This window comes from Netta rufina (genome assembly GCF_964035555.1).
Source record: "Netta rufina genome assembly, chromosome: 2".
NCBI classification, from domain to species: domain Eukaryota; kingdom Metazoa; phylum Chordata; class Aves; order Anseriformes; family Anatidae; genus Netta; species Netta rufina.
In genome coordinates, this window is record NC_140124.1 from 15,573,702 (window position 1) to 15,592,953 (window position 19,252).

Below are 19,252 nucleotides of genomic sequence, written 5' to 3' on the forward strand. Positions count from 1 at the left end.
TAGGGTATTAGATTGAGATTATTAGGTTGACACTGGAGCTTTCTGTTTCTTGTTGGAACAGCTTTTAATAATTACATACTGGTAAAAATGTCTGAAAGTATGTTGGTATTAGGTTCTTCAACACTTAGTTTGCTAGGAGAACTGGACCTAGGTAAACTATTAAAAATACGTATTCCTAATACATATGTCCCAAATACATATACATTATTTGTAATTGCAGAAACTGATGAAAGTTTTCTTTCTAATTCACATAAGTCTCATAAGGTTTTGTCCTTGTTTATAGTTCACTTTTGTAGGCCAAAAAAATAAATAAATTCTTAGCAGTAGATAATACGTGCCCATCCTCCCTGAATGATTGAGTTCTTTTTCATTCAAGCATGGCAAAGTGCAAGTTAATTATGAAACCATAAATACAGGAAGAGAAACATGGAAGCTACTGACAGATGTATGCTGGAGTTTACAGCTTTAGAAGATGACTTTGCAATCATGCAGACAACTCCTGCACCCCATCTTAAAGTAAATCTGCAAAAAAAAAAAAAAAAAAAATGGTCTTACTTAAGTTGAGTGGGATGTGATTTGTTTCATGTCTTGTGTAGAGATGGTATGAGGCCACACCTGAAAAGTTAAGTATAATGCTTTAAGAATATTGACACAAGATACTGGAATGTTGGAAAGAGCCCATATCATCCAAGGACTGTGTAAAATACTTTGTAATAAGGCACTAAGGAATGTAGTTAGTTTACCAGAGAAGTGCCTTAACTAGAGTGTGAGGCGTTTTTTATGTGAAGTCAGTCAAGTATTCTCATCAGAAAAGGGTTAATGAACATAAAGGGATAAAAGTGTAACTGAACAAATACTCTTAAATAGGAAGTAGATAGTTTAGCAGTAAAGATGTCTACCTATCAAAGTAAAAATACTTTATATTCCTTTATTTAAGGGGAGACTGTACCTGTTGATGAACAGTTTGACAAGGAGAAGGCCAACTTAGAAGCTTTTGCAGTGGACAAAGATATTACTATTGTTAATGATAAACCAGCAACCACAATTGGAGTAACTGGCAATTTCACCGATGCTGAGAGAAGAAAATGTGAGGAGGAAATCGCTAAACTATACAAACAACTGGATGACAAGGTATGCCATTCTTATTCTTATTTAATGTAAGACATCTCGGAAATACGTCTTGAGCTACATTATGCAATGCTTAATTTGCCAGTCTTCATTTGTTAGCACAGCTTCTTTAAATATTTTCCAAGAGCACCTATTCTATTTCTGAAGTTCTAATTAAGAGATATCAAAATTGCTTCATCTGGTACTAAGTGAGCATCCTTTCTTAGATCATTTCCCCACTTTGCTGGAAGTACTAAAAAGTGTACTGAATGCAAAAGTGCACATGGCAAGAAAAATTTTTAAAAAAAAAAAAAAAAAAGTAAAAGCTCATGAGAATCTTGAGTGGCTTTTCTGGTTTCTGGGTGTATGCCATTCCAAGCTGATAGTTTGGATTAATGCTATCAAAAGGAGGAAAATGAGTAGAAAAAGAATAAAAAAGGTATTTGGAAGTAAAAACACTTACTTTCAAATAAAATGTGCATACACTGAACATCATTTCAAACTAAAGCAGTAATACTGAATATGAAAAATCTTTTAATTATATCTGATTTATTTATTGGAAGCTGGAACAACTTGGAGAAGACTTGCAGAAGCACAGGCATAATAATTCTGTCCTTGAACCATAGTGTTTTATACGTATACACGAAGTTAATGGATCAGCCTGTGATTCAAAAATATTTATGTTTATTGCTTTGAGTTGTCTAATTGTCTCAGAACATAGAAAGGTTAGATGCCTGATGCTGCCTTCTCTTAGATTATTATTTCTCAGTGGTATTTGTCAATGTATTGAACACAGTCTTAATTCAACTGCAGGATGAAGAAATTAATCAGCAGAGCCAGCTAGTAGAAAAACTAAAAACACAAATGTTGGATCAGGAAGAGGTGAGTTTTTTGCTTTTGTGTCTTTGTACTGCTTTTCGTTGACTTTTCTTTTGGAGATGTTCTGAATGGGCTGTAGTTTATGACTAGGGAGTAAAATGGTTGATTATTACTGTACAATAGTTTTTTTAAGTCAGACTTGAAATGCTGTGCTTATTCATTCTCCCTGCTTGTGCTGTGCTTCTGGCTACATTTGAGTCAGTTTACTCAAGGTTTGAGTATCCATGAAGGCAGAAGGAACCGAAATCTTTAAACAAAGACACAGTCTCTTGTTTCCTTCTTACAAAGCTAGCAGTTTGTCAAAACTAAAGAAACCTTGGTTTACTGTAAGAAATGTTTTATGGTTTACTCTTGTCAATAGTGCTGTACTGACAGATGGTGGGTGGGGGTATGCATGGAATTTGATTGTCCCTAATAAAAAGAGAAGTATTTAAGTGCTACTTCAGGCTGCACTTGCTAGAATATTTGAACCATTTGTATGTGCATGCTGTCAGTGATATAACTTAATTATATATCGGAAAATACCTGGCAATTTCATTTAGCCAAGATATCAGAGCAAATAATTCTATGTTTACAAAGTCTAAAAAAAAAAAGTGAAAAAAATCTTGGTGTATAGGGCAAGAAGGAAATGGATTGAGGTCTCAGGAAGTTGGAGCTGTTATTTGCTCTTTACTTAAATAAACCTGCATCTTTTATCAACTCATCGTTTTGTTCTAGCTATTCTTCATCAGCTAACAGTGTTAAAGTGCTGAAAGTTTAATCCCTAGCCTGTTGACAATTTCAGACTTGAGTAGAGTTTGGTGACCTTTTTGCAGTTTTCCATGCACATTTGCAGTTGCTGGTCTTAAGTGCTTTCATCCTTAATCATTTCCATTTTGCAGACTTCAGAAGCTGAAGAATTCTATATAAATGTACCTCGCTTTTATCTGTCCTCAGTGTCCTTGTTTTGTTATGCTAGGCATCATAAAAAATATAGATATAGACAGTTACAGCAGTTGAAAGCATTACTAAGATTTCACTTGTTAATGCGGAATTCTTGGTGGTGGTGACATGTTTTAAATAAATCTCTATCAACATTGTAGCTTTTAGCATCAACCAGAAGGGACCAAGACAACCTGCAAGCAGAGTTGAATCGCCTTCAGGCTGAAAACGATGCCTCTAAAGAGGAAGTGAAAGAGGTGCTACAAGCCCTTGAAGAATTAGCTGTCAATTATGATCAGAAGTCTCAGGAAGTAGAAGATAAGGCAAAGGAGTATGAACTGCTTAGTGATGAACTCAATCAAAAATCGGTAGGAAAATGGGTCAAAAAATTGTTGAGTCTTCAATAAACTCTTGCCTTGTATCTCCAAGCTGTTTCTTGCTTGGAGTCATTTAAAGATTTTCACAAGGGAAAGTGAGTTTAATTCTAAATCCTGTTTAATACCAGAAAACTCATTTGATGACCTAAGTGACTGATAAATTTTTTATATGGCTTTCTTTCTCCCCCTTATTTCCCTTGTATAAACCTCTGAGAATTCTTTCCTGGCTGATGTGGCCCAAAAGGTTTGTTCTTGTGTCAAAGTCTGTTTACATCTTCTCCATCTTGGCTCTGATAGTTCATTTCACACCACCTAATCTTTACAGGTCTACTGAAACTATTCATGGTAACTGTGCTAGTCTTCTCTATAATGTTCCAAGATTATTGCACAGTTTCGATGCTGATGCAAGTTGACAGAACTGAGAGATGGATATAGAAGTAAAGATACTTCAGTGTTCTCAGTCTGTCACAGCTAACCCAAGCAGTAACTATCATTTTGTATCAGTAGTTGGAACTTTCCTGCTGTAAAACTTCAGGTGTTTTTTTAAAACTGATCAGCAAAGAGCCACCAACTTCTGAGTATGCAAGCTGCTATAGCTGCCACCACTACAACCACAGCAGCTCAAACCAACTCTAAGTCTCCTGTCAAGTAACTGTAGCGCTTATATGACACCTAATTCTGAGTGTCCATTTTAATATTCAAGCAGGAGAGAGTTAAGAGCTCTACAAATATAGCAAAAAGTGTTTGACTTGTTGTCCATGTACCTTTTTCTTATAAATGCAATCCTCTGCAACGTTTAACCATATATAATTCTGAATACTGCTTAACAAAGTTGACATAAATTTTGTTGCTGAGTTGTGAGATCACATTTTGTGAGCTGAAGGCCTCTGCCCCCAGTACTTAACTTTTCTTTCAGAAGAAATAGCGTCATTGTAGAATTTCTATGTATTTACTATGTGGAATATTAAGTTGAATTTTTTTTGAAACATGCTTTTTGGAAAACAATGTGATACTTCAGTACTTGTTTTAATGTAGCAACTATATATTGCTATTTTAAATAATATGAAACTAGTTTTTAAAAATGTATGTTGTTTACTAAAATACAACTGCTTTTACTGTAGGTCACTTTAGCCAGTATAGATGCAGAGCTTCAAAAACTGAAAGAAATGACTAACCATCAGAAGAAACGAGCAACAGAGATGATGGCCTCCTTACTAAAAGATCTTGCGGAAATAGGAATTGCAGTGGGAAATAATGATGTCAAGGTAAGGTTTGGTTGATGAAGCTTTTAATGCCACACACAGACACACCTACATTATGGGTAGGTAGGGTCAGTTTTCTTAGTACAGTAAAAATAACTACCATAGTAACCCTCATACGCATTAGTAATTTGGGCACACAGTCATCCCTCGCTTCTCCTGTGACTTACTAAGTCCCAAACAGAAATTGATTGTGCACAGACAAGATAGAGCAGGTATGGTTTCTGAAGTAGTGTTTTCATTCATACTGTTATTAGAACCATTTTACATGACAGTTTCAACTGCATCGTCTTAGACTTGCAGTGGCAATCAAGATGCTAGTTACGTTAAAAATGGAACATGGAACTGAAATAAAAGATAAATTGAGAAGATGACTGTAGGACAGGAACATAAGCAGTGTTGTATGCAACTCACTATCTTTGTGTAAACAAAAGCATTTGGACAGGGGGAGGGGAACAACACAACATATAGTAAATGACTGCTATAACAAACTCTTGAAAGTAACTTATTGGTAGTAAGTTGCAGGTACAAGTATAACTGGCTGAGTCACGTCTGTAAGTGTTAAGCTTGTAAGGGGTGGGGTGTTGAAGGTAACCTTTTAAGCGTGCTGTACTTTCAGGTTATTCATTTAAGTTCAGAATTATAAATTATAAATTCAGAATAATATTAGGTAATATGAAGTTATGTTTTGGTGCCCAAGTGTTCTGATTACCTGCTGGGGTGGGGGCAGGGATGCTAGGCACTAAGTTACTAAGTTGTTCCACCTCATCTTTAATTCTGTTTCTGTATCTAAGCTTTCTAAATGTGATTGCACAATTTTCAGCAGCCTGAGGGAACTGGCATGATAGATGAAGAATTCACAGTTGCAAGACTGTACATTAGCAAAATGAAATCAGAAGTAAAAACAATGGTAAAACGATGCAAACAGTTAGAAGGCACACAAGCTGAAAGCAATAAGAAAATGGAAGAAAATGAAAAGGAGTTAGCTGCCTGTCAGCTCCGTATTTCACAGGTAAATATTTCTTGTGTTCTTCCTAAATGCTCTTTTGAGTCCCATTAACCTCTAATGGGGGGAAGCTGCAGTAACTTTTTTGACACCTGACAAAGTAAGTTGCGTTTGAACAGCCACAGGACTTGGCTGTGTCCTGAATACTCTCTTCAGTTTGGGTCCTTCTGAGTAATGTGTGACAGGATGTCAGAATTTCTGCAATATGTCTGCAGCCTGATAATGCTTTTGCAGCAATTGTATTACATACTACAGTGTGTTTGTACTCTGTCACAGGATCCCTTACAAATACAAATCTTACAGGAAAGCACTGTCTTGTACTCTGCCCTAATGCAGCAAGTTGAAAGTGGGAGAGGTAGAATTAGCACCGTGATACTTCAGTAGGTTTGCATAGCAGATGAATCTTGCTTCTAATGCCTGATGGGCTATATTTTGGTATTATTATTTTCTCTATATTGACCATACAGATGGTCATCTTTTATATCAGATGTGTACAGTACTGTTTTCTAAATGCAGTGAATCACTTTCCTCTGATAGCATTTAATGTGCAAAAACATTTATTCTCCCAGTAGAAAATTTACTTTGTTTCATTGAATGGCATGAATGTAAGACGTTGTCTTAAATTACAGATCTACTCAAGTAGTCATTCTTCTTAGAAAGTTTAGTTGGCACCATTTTTGTTTTGAGATCAGGTTACTTGTTTAAAAATAAGTATAGTGTTTATGCAGAAGTAATTCCATGGTACCTAGTTCTGAAGTAAATGAATTTTTCTTTCCTACAAGCATGAGGCCAAGATCAAGTCGTTGACTGAGTATCTTCAGAATGTGGAACAGAAGAAGAGACAGCTGGAAGAGTCTGTGGATTCCCTTAATGAAGAACTAGTTCAACTCCGAGCACAAGGTAAGCATAGCTTTTTATAGTCTGTCCTTGCCCCACCCAAGTTTAAATATGTAATAATAAATAGGAAATTCATCTGTCTGGGTTGAAGAGCAGTGCTTCAGGATAGCATTTTGCTACTGAACATCTAGAACTAGTCAATAGAAAATCATACTTGCTGTTTCAAGTGCTAAGGATACGGATAAATTCAAGATGCTGCTGATTCAACCGGTACATGTGGGGACAGGTGGATAACTTTTTCCAAATTTTGAAGTGTTGGGCTGAGGGGAATTACTTCTTTCTTCCCTGTAAATGCTTAGCTTCCTGGCTAAAACGTCTTTTCTCCTCTGTTCCTATTAGAAAAAGTCCATGAGATGGAGAAAGAGCACTTAAATAAGGTTCAGACTGCAAATGAAGTCAAGGTAAGTTAATGTAATTGTTGTTTTAAAACAAAATGAAGTATAACAACTTCTGAAAGTGTTTAATACATGTTTTTGTTTTTTATAATAGCAAGCTGTGGAACAGCAGATTCAGAGCCATCGTGAGACACATCAGAAACAAATCAGTAGCCTGAGAGATGAAGTTGATGCAAAGGAGAAACTTATCACTGAACTCCAAGAGTAAGCAATTGTCATCATTTTGGTACTGCCAAATGGCTGAACTGTGCAAGTACAGAAGTGTGGTAGGGTGGGAAGGAAATGGCAAAGGTTTTCTCCAGCAGTATCTAATTAGTGTTGCTTTACTGCATGTGGTTTGTTTCAATCAACTGACCCATTACAACATATCAGAAGCCTTAGTTACTGAGTGTTGATAATTTGATCTGGATTGCAGCTTAATGGGCTTCTGTTCGATGTTTCTGGTGACAGGGAGAAGGCAAAGATCTCTTCTGCTTTAGATTTAATTTTGTTGGATATCACAGAGATGTGCAGGTCTGTTCCCTATTATTTCCAGTCCTTTTAAAATTACACCTAACATTTACTTTTGTCTTCAGCCAAAATCAGAAGATGATGCTTGAACAAGAACGTCTTAGAGTTGAACATGAGAAGTTGAAAGCAACTGATCAGGAAAAGAGTAGAAAACTCCATGAGCTTACGTAAGTGATAATTGTGCATAAAACAAGTGTTCCTGCACACTTGTATTTTTAAAACAAACGACCTGATATGATGAAGTCATTTTTCACTGCCTTAGTGTATAAAAGTGGAACAAAATTAATGAAAGATATACAAAGGCCAAATCAAATCTCAATGCTACAAGTTGGAGCAGTTAACGTTTTCATTTTTATAGCTAAGTTTTGCATGCTCTAGGACTAGCATAGGCTTACCTTGACTTCACAACAGTTCCCATTTTCTTCTTGGTTCTATGCAACTTATCTAGTCAGCTGGTTCTAACTGGCCTGTTGTTGAGATTCAACAGTTGTATACTTCATGAAGTAACCAAATAGTGTATTTTTTGAAACAGACACTAACATGTTAATGCAAAACTTAAAATTGAATTCCACTTGTGAGTAAGCTTCCACAGGTTAAGCTGAAAAGCAGTTATGAACTTAAAGAAATTTCACCATAATCTATAAATTTTACTAGACTATCTAGACTATCACTAGCACCCCCATTTCTGGTATAAACTTGTCTTTAAGTTAGGTATTCTTAACTCTTTCAAAAGTACATACTTTTTCTTTAGAAGCACCAACCAAATTTCAGGTTTTTAATCATAAAATTCACATAATCAGGCTTGATTGGTCTGTACAAGTAACCAATCATAACACATTCATTTCAGTATCCTTACTATGAAATACAACGTTGGTTTAAGTGATTTAAATTTTAATAGCGCTTTGGTCTTGTGAATCCATCTTATTCTCGTTTATTCATATGCCACTCAGTGTCATTTACAGTAGATTTTTCTTGTCTTACGAGATATGACAAACGCACTTGTGGTTCTCATTTCGTTTTGCAGGCTAAAATATGTCTTCATATATATGTGTGTGTGTGTGTATCATTAATCCCTTAAAGACACTTGCTGTGTTAGAAACTTTGCTCTTCCAAAGACCCATAAGAAGCATTAAAATTCTCTCCCTTCAGTCCAGATATTTTCCATTGTATATCATAAATGTGCATGGCAAAAGACTTTTTCCAGACCTCACTGGAAAATGGATGATGACATTCTTCAGAATATTTTATTGCCTCAGATGTTTAATCATTTAACTGTGGTCTAATAATGTAACTGTATGAGGAGAATTTTCAAGAGAAAAAGAAGCTCAAATAGTCTGGCCACTTACTGGGAGTGGTTCGTTTTCATCTACTCCATGGCCGCCTTTTTCTGACTTGGATTCAGAAAAAGAAAAGTCCAAATCCCTTCATTGTGTCCTGTCAGAGTAAGGCATGCACTGCAATATAATTCTGAGAGAACATTAGTGGTGCAGTCAGTGCTTTCACGTTAAATAGGAAGACAGCAGCTCTGAAAAGTGGTGTCAGTAGGCTATATTCCTGGAAATGGAGATTCCACTGCTTATGATGCAAAGTTTGGCAAATGTAGTAGGGATAAGGTGGTGGAACAAAAAAAAAATCCTAAAGCCATCAGTTGGTACTAATTAACACTTTCATAGCTGGTCAAAACTAAGAGCATTTTACAGGATAAGATTTTTCCCAAACATTGCTGAACCTGATTCTGAAAATCTACCTTTACCTGTTTTAGAAATTCATAATTTCTGCAGCTGAAAGTACGTGTTTGTATTCCTTCAGTGTTAAAAGAACTCCCTCTTTTCTTCTTGCAACTTTTTCTCCCCCACTTCATGTGGTTTTGAGTGTTGTCATCCATTGGTGATGTCCTTAACTGAGGACTTCAGCTGAAAGACAGACATTTTTCAATTTATACATATAGTGTTTACCACTCTCTAGTCTTCTAAAACATTTCCAGTTTTGCTCAGATGCTTCAGGTTGAATGTATTCTCTTTTAGGGTTATGCAGGACAGGCGGGAACAGGCGAGGCAAGATTTAAAGGGTTTGGAAGAGACTGTGGTAAGTTAGTCAGAATACTTTCCAAAGTAAGTGTCAATACTTTTTTCCTTCAGAAATAATTTTTGTCTTTTCCCTCCTCCTTAACTGTAGGCTAAAGAGCTTCAGACTCTTCACAATCTTCGGAAGCTGTTTGTTCAAGATCTGGCCACCAGAGTGAAAAAGGTAAAGTGATACTGTAAGGAAACTTGGTGTCTCTGGGGCTGTTGTGTAAATTTCAGTTTAAAACTGAACTTTGAATTGATCTTTTTTTTCTGGCTTGATCTTAACATGTAAGTTAAGATTTGTACTCAGCATCTTTTCTCCCTCCCTCTGACTTGGTTACTGCAGAGTGCTGAGATTGACTCGGATGATACAGGAGGCAGTGCTGCACAAAAGCAGAAGATTTCTTTCCTTGAGAATAATCTTGAACAGCTTACAAAGGTTCACAAGCAGGTACAGTGAGGCTTAATTTCAAGTTTAATTAAAAACAGATAAGCTACTTAAGCTCCATTATTATATAAGTAACTGAAAACCTATTGGTCATAAAGTAACTGTTCTGTAATTAAATATTTCTATGTCTTGAATGTGTTTCTTGATACAAAACAATAGATGCAAGGTTTCCTATAGTCATTTAATAGACATTTTAAGTGCATGTGGGTATATAATAAAATAGTTGCATTTAAACAAAGATCAAAAGTTAGTTTAGAGTTACTGTTTCAATTTGAGGGATGCCTGCCTGTTTCCCTCTGGTTAAATAAGGATATAGTCTTTAAGTGCCTAAGTTGGATAGCATGTCCTTCCACAGTAACGGGCTTTCAAATGATAATCTTAGTGCTGAGCTATTAGGCTTACAAGAAGCTTAAGTATGCATAGCATAGTAGCCCTACTATACAGTTATATATAAAATATAGCCTGTTCGGGGGGTTTTTGGTTGGTTGGTTCTCCCCATGGAGAGAGACACCAAGAAAATAATAGATTCAATTTTTGTAGCTGGTACGTGACAATGCAGATCTTCGCTGTGAACTTCCTAAACTGGAGAAGCGACTTCGGGCTACAGCTGAAAGAGTTAAAGCTCTGGAGTCTGCACTGAAGGAAGCCAAAGAGAATGCGTCTCGTGATCGCAAGCGGTATCAGCAGGAAGTAGACCGTATAAAGGAAGCTGTAAGATCCAAAAACATGGCCAGACGAGGACATTCTGCACAAATTGGTTAGTAGAGAATCCCTTGGCTCCTAAAACTTCTCTCTCTCCTGACTCTTTTATCTTCTTGCGTGTGCATTTTTCAACCATAGCTGTGTCCACTTGCGTGAACACAATGTATTTTCAACCACGAGTTACATTGTGGTTAGCAGTCAGATTCTGTTGTGTTTTGTTTTGTATTTCTTATTAAATGGATCTCTTCTATGACCTGGCTTCTGATAGCTGGACTTTTCTACAAGCTGGGAAAGTCTTATCTAGGATTCTGTCCTGAATGTGTTTTCTGTTTCCTAGAATGAAAAAATACACTGAATGTGTGTCTTAGCTCTGTAACATCATTTCATAAGAATTTCTAAGACTAAGTAGGTGTTTCAGGGCAATGTGAGAGATTGCCATTGCCTTCATGAACGACAAAAAATTGTCTTGCTTTCTGTACATCCAGGTTGGGAGGGGGCAGACAGAAACCCACAACTAACATCCAAAGAGCCTTAATCCGGTATTTTTGGTTCTTTGTTCCAAAACATGTAGTATTCGGTAGTCCTCCTTAAACTGTGATAGCTAGTAGAATTTCTTACTGTGTGGTGGAAGGCAATCATACTCTTGGTCCTCCTTCTCACCTGCTATTATGCTGTCAAGTACTGAGGACCAGGATGGTTTGTGACCTGTGAAGAACTTACCTGTGCCTGTTACGATGTTGTTGTTGTTGTACCAGTAATTATGGGATCCACCTGTATCAGGACTTTAGTAATCAACGTACTTACCTTAAATTCTGATGTAACTGAGATGAGCATTGGAGTTGAATTTTGCTTGTATTCTGTAGGTTTGTAAAGAGCTGTTCCAGACTAAAATGTTTTTTGTGCCTTTCGGGAGGGATTCTGGTATAGGTGTTTTTGGTCTCTTCAAGTGGCAGCTCAAAAACTGATGCATTCCTGCTTTATCTTTCTGTCAAGTGATCTCTAAGACAACAAACAGAATTCTTTAGTGAGTTTACCACAGGTATAAAGCTTCCTGTATGTAGGTGTCTGGTTGAACACATGTTCCAGGAGATTAGTTTGCTGCAAGGCAGAAGTTGAGAAGTGTTTCTCAGATGTAGTTGCTACCTGTTGTTTAATATCTGTTTGTATGTTTTCTGCTTAACATGGCAGAACTCTGTAAAGTTATGCAGTTGTGTATGTTTTGTTAAATTGCTTTCAATCAGTTTTGCACTAGCTCTTGTGAAAGCATATGTAGCTTGTGAATTTCCTGTCAAAACTACTTGAATTCCAGAATATAGTAAGTTATATAATATACGCTGGTAAGTATTTGTTGAAGTAGTGTTTATTTGTGGAGTAACCAGTATGCAGAACAGCTTGTAGAGCAAAATAACTAGCTTGCAGAGCAGAATAAACTAGTGACATATTGAGCAGGTGTAAGAGAAACAGCAGGATATAATGGTTCTTTATAGGAACATAACACACAAAACTTCAGGTGATGAATTATTTGAGTTCATACTAACAAGAAACAGAACTCTTAAAGAGAAATACATTAGGTGGGGTAGATAACACGTGAGGAAAACCATTATCAGAAATTTTGTTAGCTTTAATGCTAGTAGGGACAATAAAAGGAAAACCTTGTCTATTTTTCAGGGCTGATTATATTTGATACTAATCTGACAGGTTCTTGGAATACCATCTCCTAAACTTGTTTTCCTCTAATTCAAAGTACATTCAATTTTGATTACTTCTAGGCCACTGCAAAATAAAGCATTAGTAAATTTGAATAATGAAAGATAAAATTGATATGTATATATCTGTAAATCATGTCTTGTTTTGTGCAGCTAAGCCTATCCGTCCTGGCCAGCATCCAGCAGCTTCTCCAACTCATCCAAGTGCAATTCGTGGGGGAGGTGCATTCACTCAAAACAGCCAGCCAGTTGCACTGCGTGGAGGTGGAGGACGGCAGGACAAAGTGTAAGTTTGGCTTGTAGGATTTGTTTTAAGTGTGCAACCGCTTTTTGTTAGTACTATTACAGTCCATTCTGTTGTATAAAATCACTTGAGTAATCAAATTAACTTATTTCAGGAATTTATAGTTAGAGGAATAATGCACCTGACTAATGCTGTTTTTGTTATAAAACTGGTGTTTATTCTAAAATGGTGGTTGTTGAGTTCCTATGAAGTAGAACAAAATGTAAAAACAGTAAATTGGATATCATCACCAGCCACAGCAAACAGCTAGTGTTTGAGAAGAGTTTGGAGAGTTCAAATTATTTTGTCTTGCTAATATTTGTAAAGGGTTCCCTTCAAAAAGCATTCAGCAATGAAATAAAAAAAGACCCTGTTCTTATGTTGTTTGTTCTAACTTTGTGCACTGTTTCATGTGTCTGCACATGTTTGGAAGTATTTAATGGAAAAATTCGTGTCGTTGTCCAGTAAGTTTTAAATGTTGCCTGATTAAAATACACTTACGGTAATTGGAATCAATATGTGCACTTTAAAAATGGAGAATACATCTCATAAGCTCTTTTAATCTCAAATCATTACATTGAGTCAGGTACTTACGTATATTAAGTTAATTAAAAGCCTTGATCCTGAAAGTAACATCTGTACTGTAGTTGGTCTGTTGGTTACCCAAGAGTAATGCTTTATTGCATCCTCCATCATCATCTTCACTTTTGAGTGTTGTAATATGAATGCCTTCTAGAAATTCTTAGTTAAGATTATCTGCATCTTCAGTTTGAAAGTAATCTTAAAATAATCGATTGCATGGTGGGGTGCTTAAATCCTGGGCCTTCTTTTTTTGAAGTGTACCAGAGCAGCTTATTAATCTTGTTTTCATTCATTTCTTTCTATCAGCTGAATCTCTTTTCAAAGTTGTCCATCCAATTTAGTGAAGAAAATCAGGCTGTAGAACTAGTTAGGGTACCTGGTTCTGTTCAGTAGCCACCCTTAAAGTAGAGGTTGAAGTTGTGTATGTACTTTAAGCTTGAATAAGGTTTAATTTGAATTACCATGGAGCTAGCAATTCATGGATGTTTGATTATTACTTTGGCAAGGTGAATGTAATCTTGCAGCTACTCGAACTATGAAGTCAATCTAGCTCTGCTGTCCAATGCAGAGGCATATGAAGGTGTGATTGACTTAATGTATTTTTAGATGCCTAGAGCATGTAGAAACTCATGCTAAAATAATGTTGCCTAGAACTCCAGCAAAAAAGTCTATTTAGTCTCATACCTCTTTAAGAGTACTTACCGTAGATATAATCAGAGATATGTAGCTCAAAATTGAGCTTGTATTTTGCTTTGGAGAAGGATCACTGTTGGTCACTGGGATTTTAAATAGGAGACTTCGCACTTTGACTTTTGGACTATTTGTAGATTAATCATCAGGGAGTGAAAAATAGCTAAGTATTGGCTAATGTCCTTTTTAAAAACAAACAGCAGAACAATAAAAGAAACACCAATACATGATATACTTAGAGAATCCCTTAAGCAATCGTAAAGCTTTCATACTACATTTGGCATCAGCACATTAACCCATTGCTGCAGAATCAAACTGTTTAGCACTTAAAGGCAGAGCAATGGTCTTAATTTATTTGAACCCTCCTATTTTGGTTTTGGAGGAACTTCTCCCTTATGGAAGTATGGGGAAAAGAACTTTAAGCTTCATTTTGCTATTAAATATAGGTATCTGCTGAGTTTGGGAATACTTAGGTAACCAGTCAGTAACGCTTTCTCTGTAGTACTATTATAGATTTTTTTTTCTGAGGATTAATACAGATACTAAGCATCGGAATTTCTGGTTAGGGTATAAGTTTTGATGCAGTAGAAACATGGTGTGCTGTTTAACGTTTGGAGACCACCATTTAACTAATTATTCTGGAAATGTTAAAAAAAAAAAAAAAGTCAGCTGTTATTTCCTTACATAGATCAAACGTCTTTAGTGTAATTAATACCAAATGATCTCTTCATTCCCACCTCATCTTCCCAAAGAGCCAAGGCAATATTTTGAAACAGCTGTTAGGTGGGTACGTGGTACCCAGGCAGTTTTCTCCCTTCCCTGCAAAAGCAGCAATGTTGTGGGAAATGGAGATGGGTTATAATTGGCTTGATTATAATGTTCACTGCTTTGGGTATCCGGTCTTGATTGCATTAGTCAGCTTATCTTGGTGTAAATTTGTATTGGTAACAGCCAGCATTGCTTAAATGCTTCCAGCATTGCATAATTTCTTATTCTAAAGCAGATGTTGTGTTAGCATTTATCTAAGTGGTTTAAGAACTGAGCTCTTAAAAGCTATGTAAATAATGAATGTGATCTACTGTAAATATAAATAGCTTGACTTTTTTGGTTTATGAGGTACAAACACTTAACTTCTTTATTTCCTCTCATTTGCAGTTGCTGAATGGTAAATGCAGCGTAAGAAGGCTTGGATATCATATAGAGGGAGTCATTCCATGACAATAATCTCTCCCTTTGGGGACTGTAGGATTATTTTTTGAAAATGTATAAATTATACCTGGCCTGTACAGCTCTTCTCCCCTTCTACAAATTCTGCTAACTGATTTCCTAACCCCTGCCCATACCCCCCCCCCCCCACAAAAAAAAAAAACAAACTAGAGTGCAATTTTGGCGTCTTGAAAAATGACATGTTAGTTAAAGTGTAGCTCTGCTCATTACACGGTTTGTCTTTCATGTCTTAAATTTAGTCTGCACTGTGCCAAGCTGAATGTACATTAAGAAAATCTTAGTTCAATTTTTCTAGCTTAATTTTGTGTACATTTTATTGTCTTAGGGAATGTGCAACAGTGTTTAAGTATATTTTCATTTTTATCACATCACATAACACTACATGTCCCACTGAATTAGAACAGCACTCTACATTACAGTATGGTTTTCTTTTGGAATGCTACATAGAGCATTGGAACTAAATTTCTTTGTACAGTGTAAGAATACTGAAGTGTGCTTACGACAACTGCCATGAGGCACTGCAAGCGCTGCACCACAGAACTAAAGAGTTCAATATGAACAAGGCTGTGTAACTGTTATCTGATTAAATGCCCGTTTATCGGGTTATTTAGAGTTAAATATTGTACAGTAATAAGAGTAAACTGAAGTTTACAAAAGACTCTGGCAATGGATTATCTCATCTGTCCTGTTCCTGATTCTACACACAGTATAGTCTGGTAGAGTGAAAACATTCTGCTTCATTCTGATGAGCCTGTTTATCCATTTTGTCTATACCTGTGATGGTTCACTTTCGCTGTTGTAAAATAGTGAAATGAGCACAATCTAAAATTTAATTTGATATTCCACTGCATACACAGTACTGGAATTTTCGGCTAAAGTTTTAACTTTCAATTAAAATTAATTTCAGCAACAATTTCAGATACCTGGTAAAGGATACAGCTTTTTAAAACTATGGATCTGGAAATCCCAGAGGTGTGTTTAAAATAAAAATAAATAAAGCACTATAGTGAATTGTATTTGTAATCCGTTTGTAAGTAGGTATATGAAATGTCCAAACTAGTAGTTGTTGAATATTTTTCTTCTCTTTGCAATAAAGTCCTCTAAAGTGGCTAATGAAATGAAATGTTTTTTTTGTTTGTTTTTGAGCTCCAATACTTCCACTGAGCAGAATCTGGGTTTTAAGTTTTTTCTAGTATAATTTGCCTAACTTATTTATTAGGGTTTAGCCACTATAATTTTTAGCCTCCTTCTGCATAGAAACTAGTTTCCAGGTCTTTGAGAAAGAAGGAACTTAATGTTGCTGAAAGAATTTAGATAGCTTTCCAGGCCCTGTTAATACCACTTTGTGTGTTAGTTTGATTTTTTTGATGGGTACTCATCAGTTATTTTGGAAACAGTAGAGATTCTATAACTGTTCAGGCAGCAAATCACTTTCAACTTTTATATTATAAATAGACAAGTATTTATATTATGATGGAGTGTAGTCAGATTTTAGACCTTGAACCACTTGTTTTCTATATCTACAGTAGACTGAATTTTTAATAGTTTGATTTTTAATGCTTGAGTGTATCAGTCAGAAATCTCACTATTTGGGAGTTTTCAGCTTTTAAGACTGTTTATTAAGACTGCCAAACACTCCAAACTTGCAGTTGTTTCAGAGCATGTCTAAAGACAGCACTCTGCAGAAAGAAAAGGAACAGCAAACTCCTTTCAGTTGAAATTTCTCATAATGGAAACAACACTGTCTGTTATCTTCCTCATTGTTAACTGCAGGTTTTCAGGCCTTGATTTGTTAATTTGCAATCAAAAGCAAAACCCCACTTTCTTTAAAATGCATTCATATGAAGCAGGATTTTTTTCTCATGCCTGTGAATGGGGGTTTCATTCCCATAGGTAATTATCGTGGGTTTTGGTGCTGAAAATTCCTGTTTAAAATAAAGAAATGATAGCCTGTAGCTCAGTGTACCTTTTTATATTTAAACTTTTTTATTTTAAACATTTTATGAAGTTTACGAAGAACTGCCTCTTAAAGTGTTAAATAAATAAAATATATACTCTTTGTTTTCTGGTTTGGCTGTCGTAGGTCAGCTGGACAGGACAATTACTGTTTTTTGTAAATTAATATTCAGTCTATACAGGGAATGTTCAACACTGCTGTTTCAACTTGCAGTCTTTGGTTCTTTTATGTTCCTCTAGATCATATTTTTTTAAAAGATGGTTTAGGATAGGAACTCGGTGAAATAATATTTATTTCTGGTGAACAACTAAATTATTTACATAACTTAAATGCTGACTCACTACTGTGTGTAATTCTAAATTTGACATGAGAGGACAAGTCTACCTGTGGAATATGATTTAACTTCAGTACACTTAAGATGCATTTAAAACAATTGGTTTGGGGGAGACGCCATATAGTTTTAACTTACCTGCATGCTGTAAATGTATTTGTGTTTAAATAAAGAGAAGAAAAATCTTTGAATTTTGTGCATTTATTCAGTCTTCACATGAGTGTGTCAAATTGTCCCTGTTTATTTATTTCACTTGTTTCCTGACCGGTTATCTTTGCTTAAATTGTGATTATCATAAATCTCCAGTTACCTACACTGATAAGCTGCAACTGTCTCAGGCATTCATTGACACAATCTAAATTGAGGGAGGGACAGGGACATGCCTAAAGTCCGTCCAAGTTTGTTATAGCCAGGGGCTTGGGATAGCATACCTTTTGAATGAACCAAGAAGCTGTAATAGTGATTTTTTTTTGTAAATGTCAAAATGTATTACTGTATATGAGGTATGCTACACATAAAGCTCTCTTGAATCACTTAAGTCCATCACACTGCCAAGGGATACAGCAAACACATCTGAAAAATCACTAATAAAGACTGATCAATGTATTGGGATTTTTGCCTTTTTCCCTTCTCTTTATCACTTTATTCCAGAATTACAGCACAGCATACCCAAGTTGGGAGAGTCCCATAAGGATCATCCAGTCCAACTCCTGGCACCACACAGGTCTACCCAAAATTTCAGACTAAGTCAAACACTTCTCAAACTCTGACAGGCTTGGTGCAGTGACTGGGGACTCCCTGGGGAGCCTGTTTCAGTGTGCGAGCACCCTCTTGGTGAAGAACCTCTTCCTGATGTCCAGCCTAAACCTCCCCTGCCTCAGCTTGACACCATTCCTGTGGATCCTATCACCAGTCACTAAAGAGAGCAGATCGGTGCCTGTCCCTCTGCTCCCCCTCATGAGGAAGCTGTAGACTGTGATGAGGTCTCCCCTCAGCTCCCTCTTTTCCCGGCTGAACAGGTCAAGTAACCTCAGCCGCCCATCATACATCTTCCCCTCTAGGCCCTTCACCATCTTTGTAGCCCTTTTTCAACCAATCCTTCCTAGGGGAGAAGGGGCAAGTGAAGTGGGACTGGGAAGAGTGCAATTTTAACTGCTTTTAGTCTTGTTCTGCAAGTTGAAAATGCAGAGGGTATCAATCGACTAGGCAATGTAACGGGGAGAGGAGGGATGTGAAGAAAAATGTAATACATATGGATGAGACGGCTGTATAAGGCTGTATTTAGTTTATCTTTGAAAAGTAAGAGGGTGATGGCTATCTAGGGGGAAAAAAAGGGTGTGTTGAGGGCCACACGGCATGGTGCAGCAGATCTGTATTGTAGATACTTTAAAGGTAAAGATCATTGTGGAGTCAGTCATGCCCTTGTATACCAGGCACGTTGATATTACTGAATCAAGCTAAATCTACTACGTCTTTTCTACCTAAGAAACTGGGGGAAGTTTTGATAAATACCTCTAGCAAGTAAGGAGAGCAGCGGAGACCAAATTCTCGGCATTCCCCAATGCAGAAGACTGGGTGTGGAGGACTCCCAGGTGCCCCCAGCAGCAAGCCCTCTGTCCCTGTGGCCTCTCTTCGAGTAGCTCGTACCACCAGCAGCCCCTGATAATGTTCGGAAAGGGAACTTGGACTTCTCTGCATGCGTGGGGTCATTGGGAGCATACGCCTTGTAGCCGGTAGCACTGCACTGGAGGTGGCTGTGGAGCCTCTCAGACTTTTTGGCGGGTGCTTGGCCGGGCTTTGCATCGGCAGCAGTGTTCAAAAGGGAATTAATTCATTGATTCATTGAATTCATTAATTCATTACCTCAGCGAGGCTGCCGAGGCTGGGGCTGAGGCCCGGACACCAAACG

At 36.8% G+C, this 19,252-nt stretch overlaps 1 protein-coding gene across 2 annotated transcripts in view; it reads left to right on the plus strand.

Annotated features, from left to right (window-relative positions):
• KIF5B (kinesin family member 5B) overlaps positions 1-17,763 on the plus strand; it is a 34,866-nt gene extending 17,103 nt beyond the window's left edge. Inside the window, exons 12-26 of one of the 2 annotated variants that reach the window (XM_084282523.1) lie at positions 938-1,131; positions 1,921-1,989; positions 3,069-3,275; positions 4,406-4,549; positions 5,370-5,555; positions 6,332-6,449; positions 6,786-6,847; positions 6,936-7,045; positions 7,417-7,518; positions 9,376-9,436; positions 9,527-9,598; positions 9,764-9,868; positions 10,406-10,622; positions 12,427-12,559; positions 14,984-17,763. In XM_084282523.1, coding sequence (XP_084138649.1) covers positions 938-1,131; positions 1,921-1,989; positions 3,069-3,275; positions 4,406-4,549; positions 5,370-5,555; positions 6,332-6,449; positions 6,786-6,847; positions 6,936-7,045; positions 7,417-7,518; positions 9,376-9,436; positions 9,527-9,598; positions 9,764-9,868; positions 10,406-10,622; positions 12,427-12,559; positions 14,984-14,990 — 1,787 coding nt within the window. In that variant the 3' untranslated portion in view covers positions 14,991-17,763. Of the gene's footprint in view, positions 1-937; positions 1,132-1,920; positions 1,990-3,068; positions 3,276-4,405; positions 4,550-5,366; positions 5,556-6,331; positions 6,450-6,785; positions 6,848-6,935; positions 7,046-7,416; positions 7,519-9,375; positions 9,437-9,526; positions 9,599-9,763; positions 9,869-10,405; positions 10,623-12,426; positions 12,560-14,983 lie in introns of both variants that reach the window. The other variant, XM_084282522.1, reaches the window with a different exon arrangement.
• Positions 17,764-19,252: the final 1,489 nt, after the last annotated feature.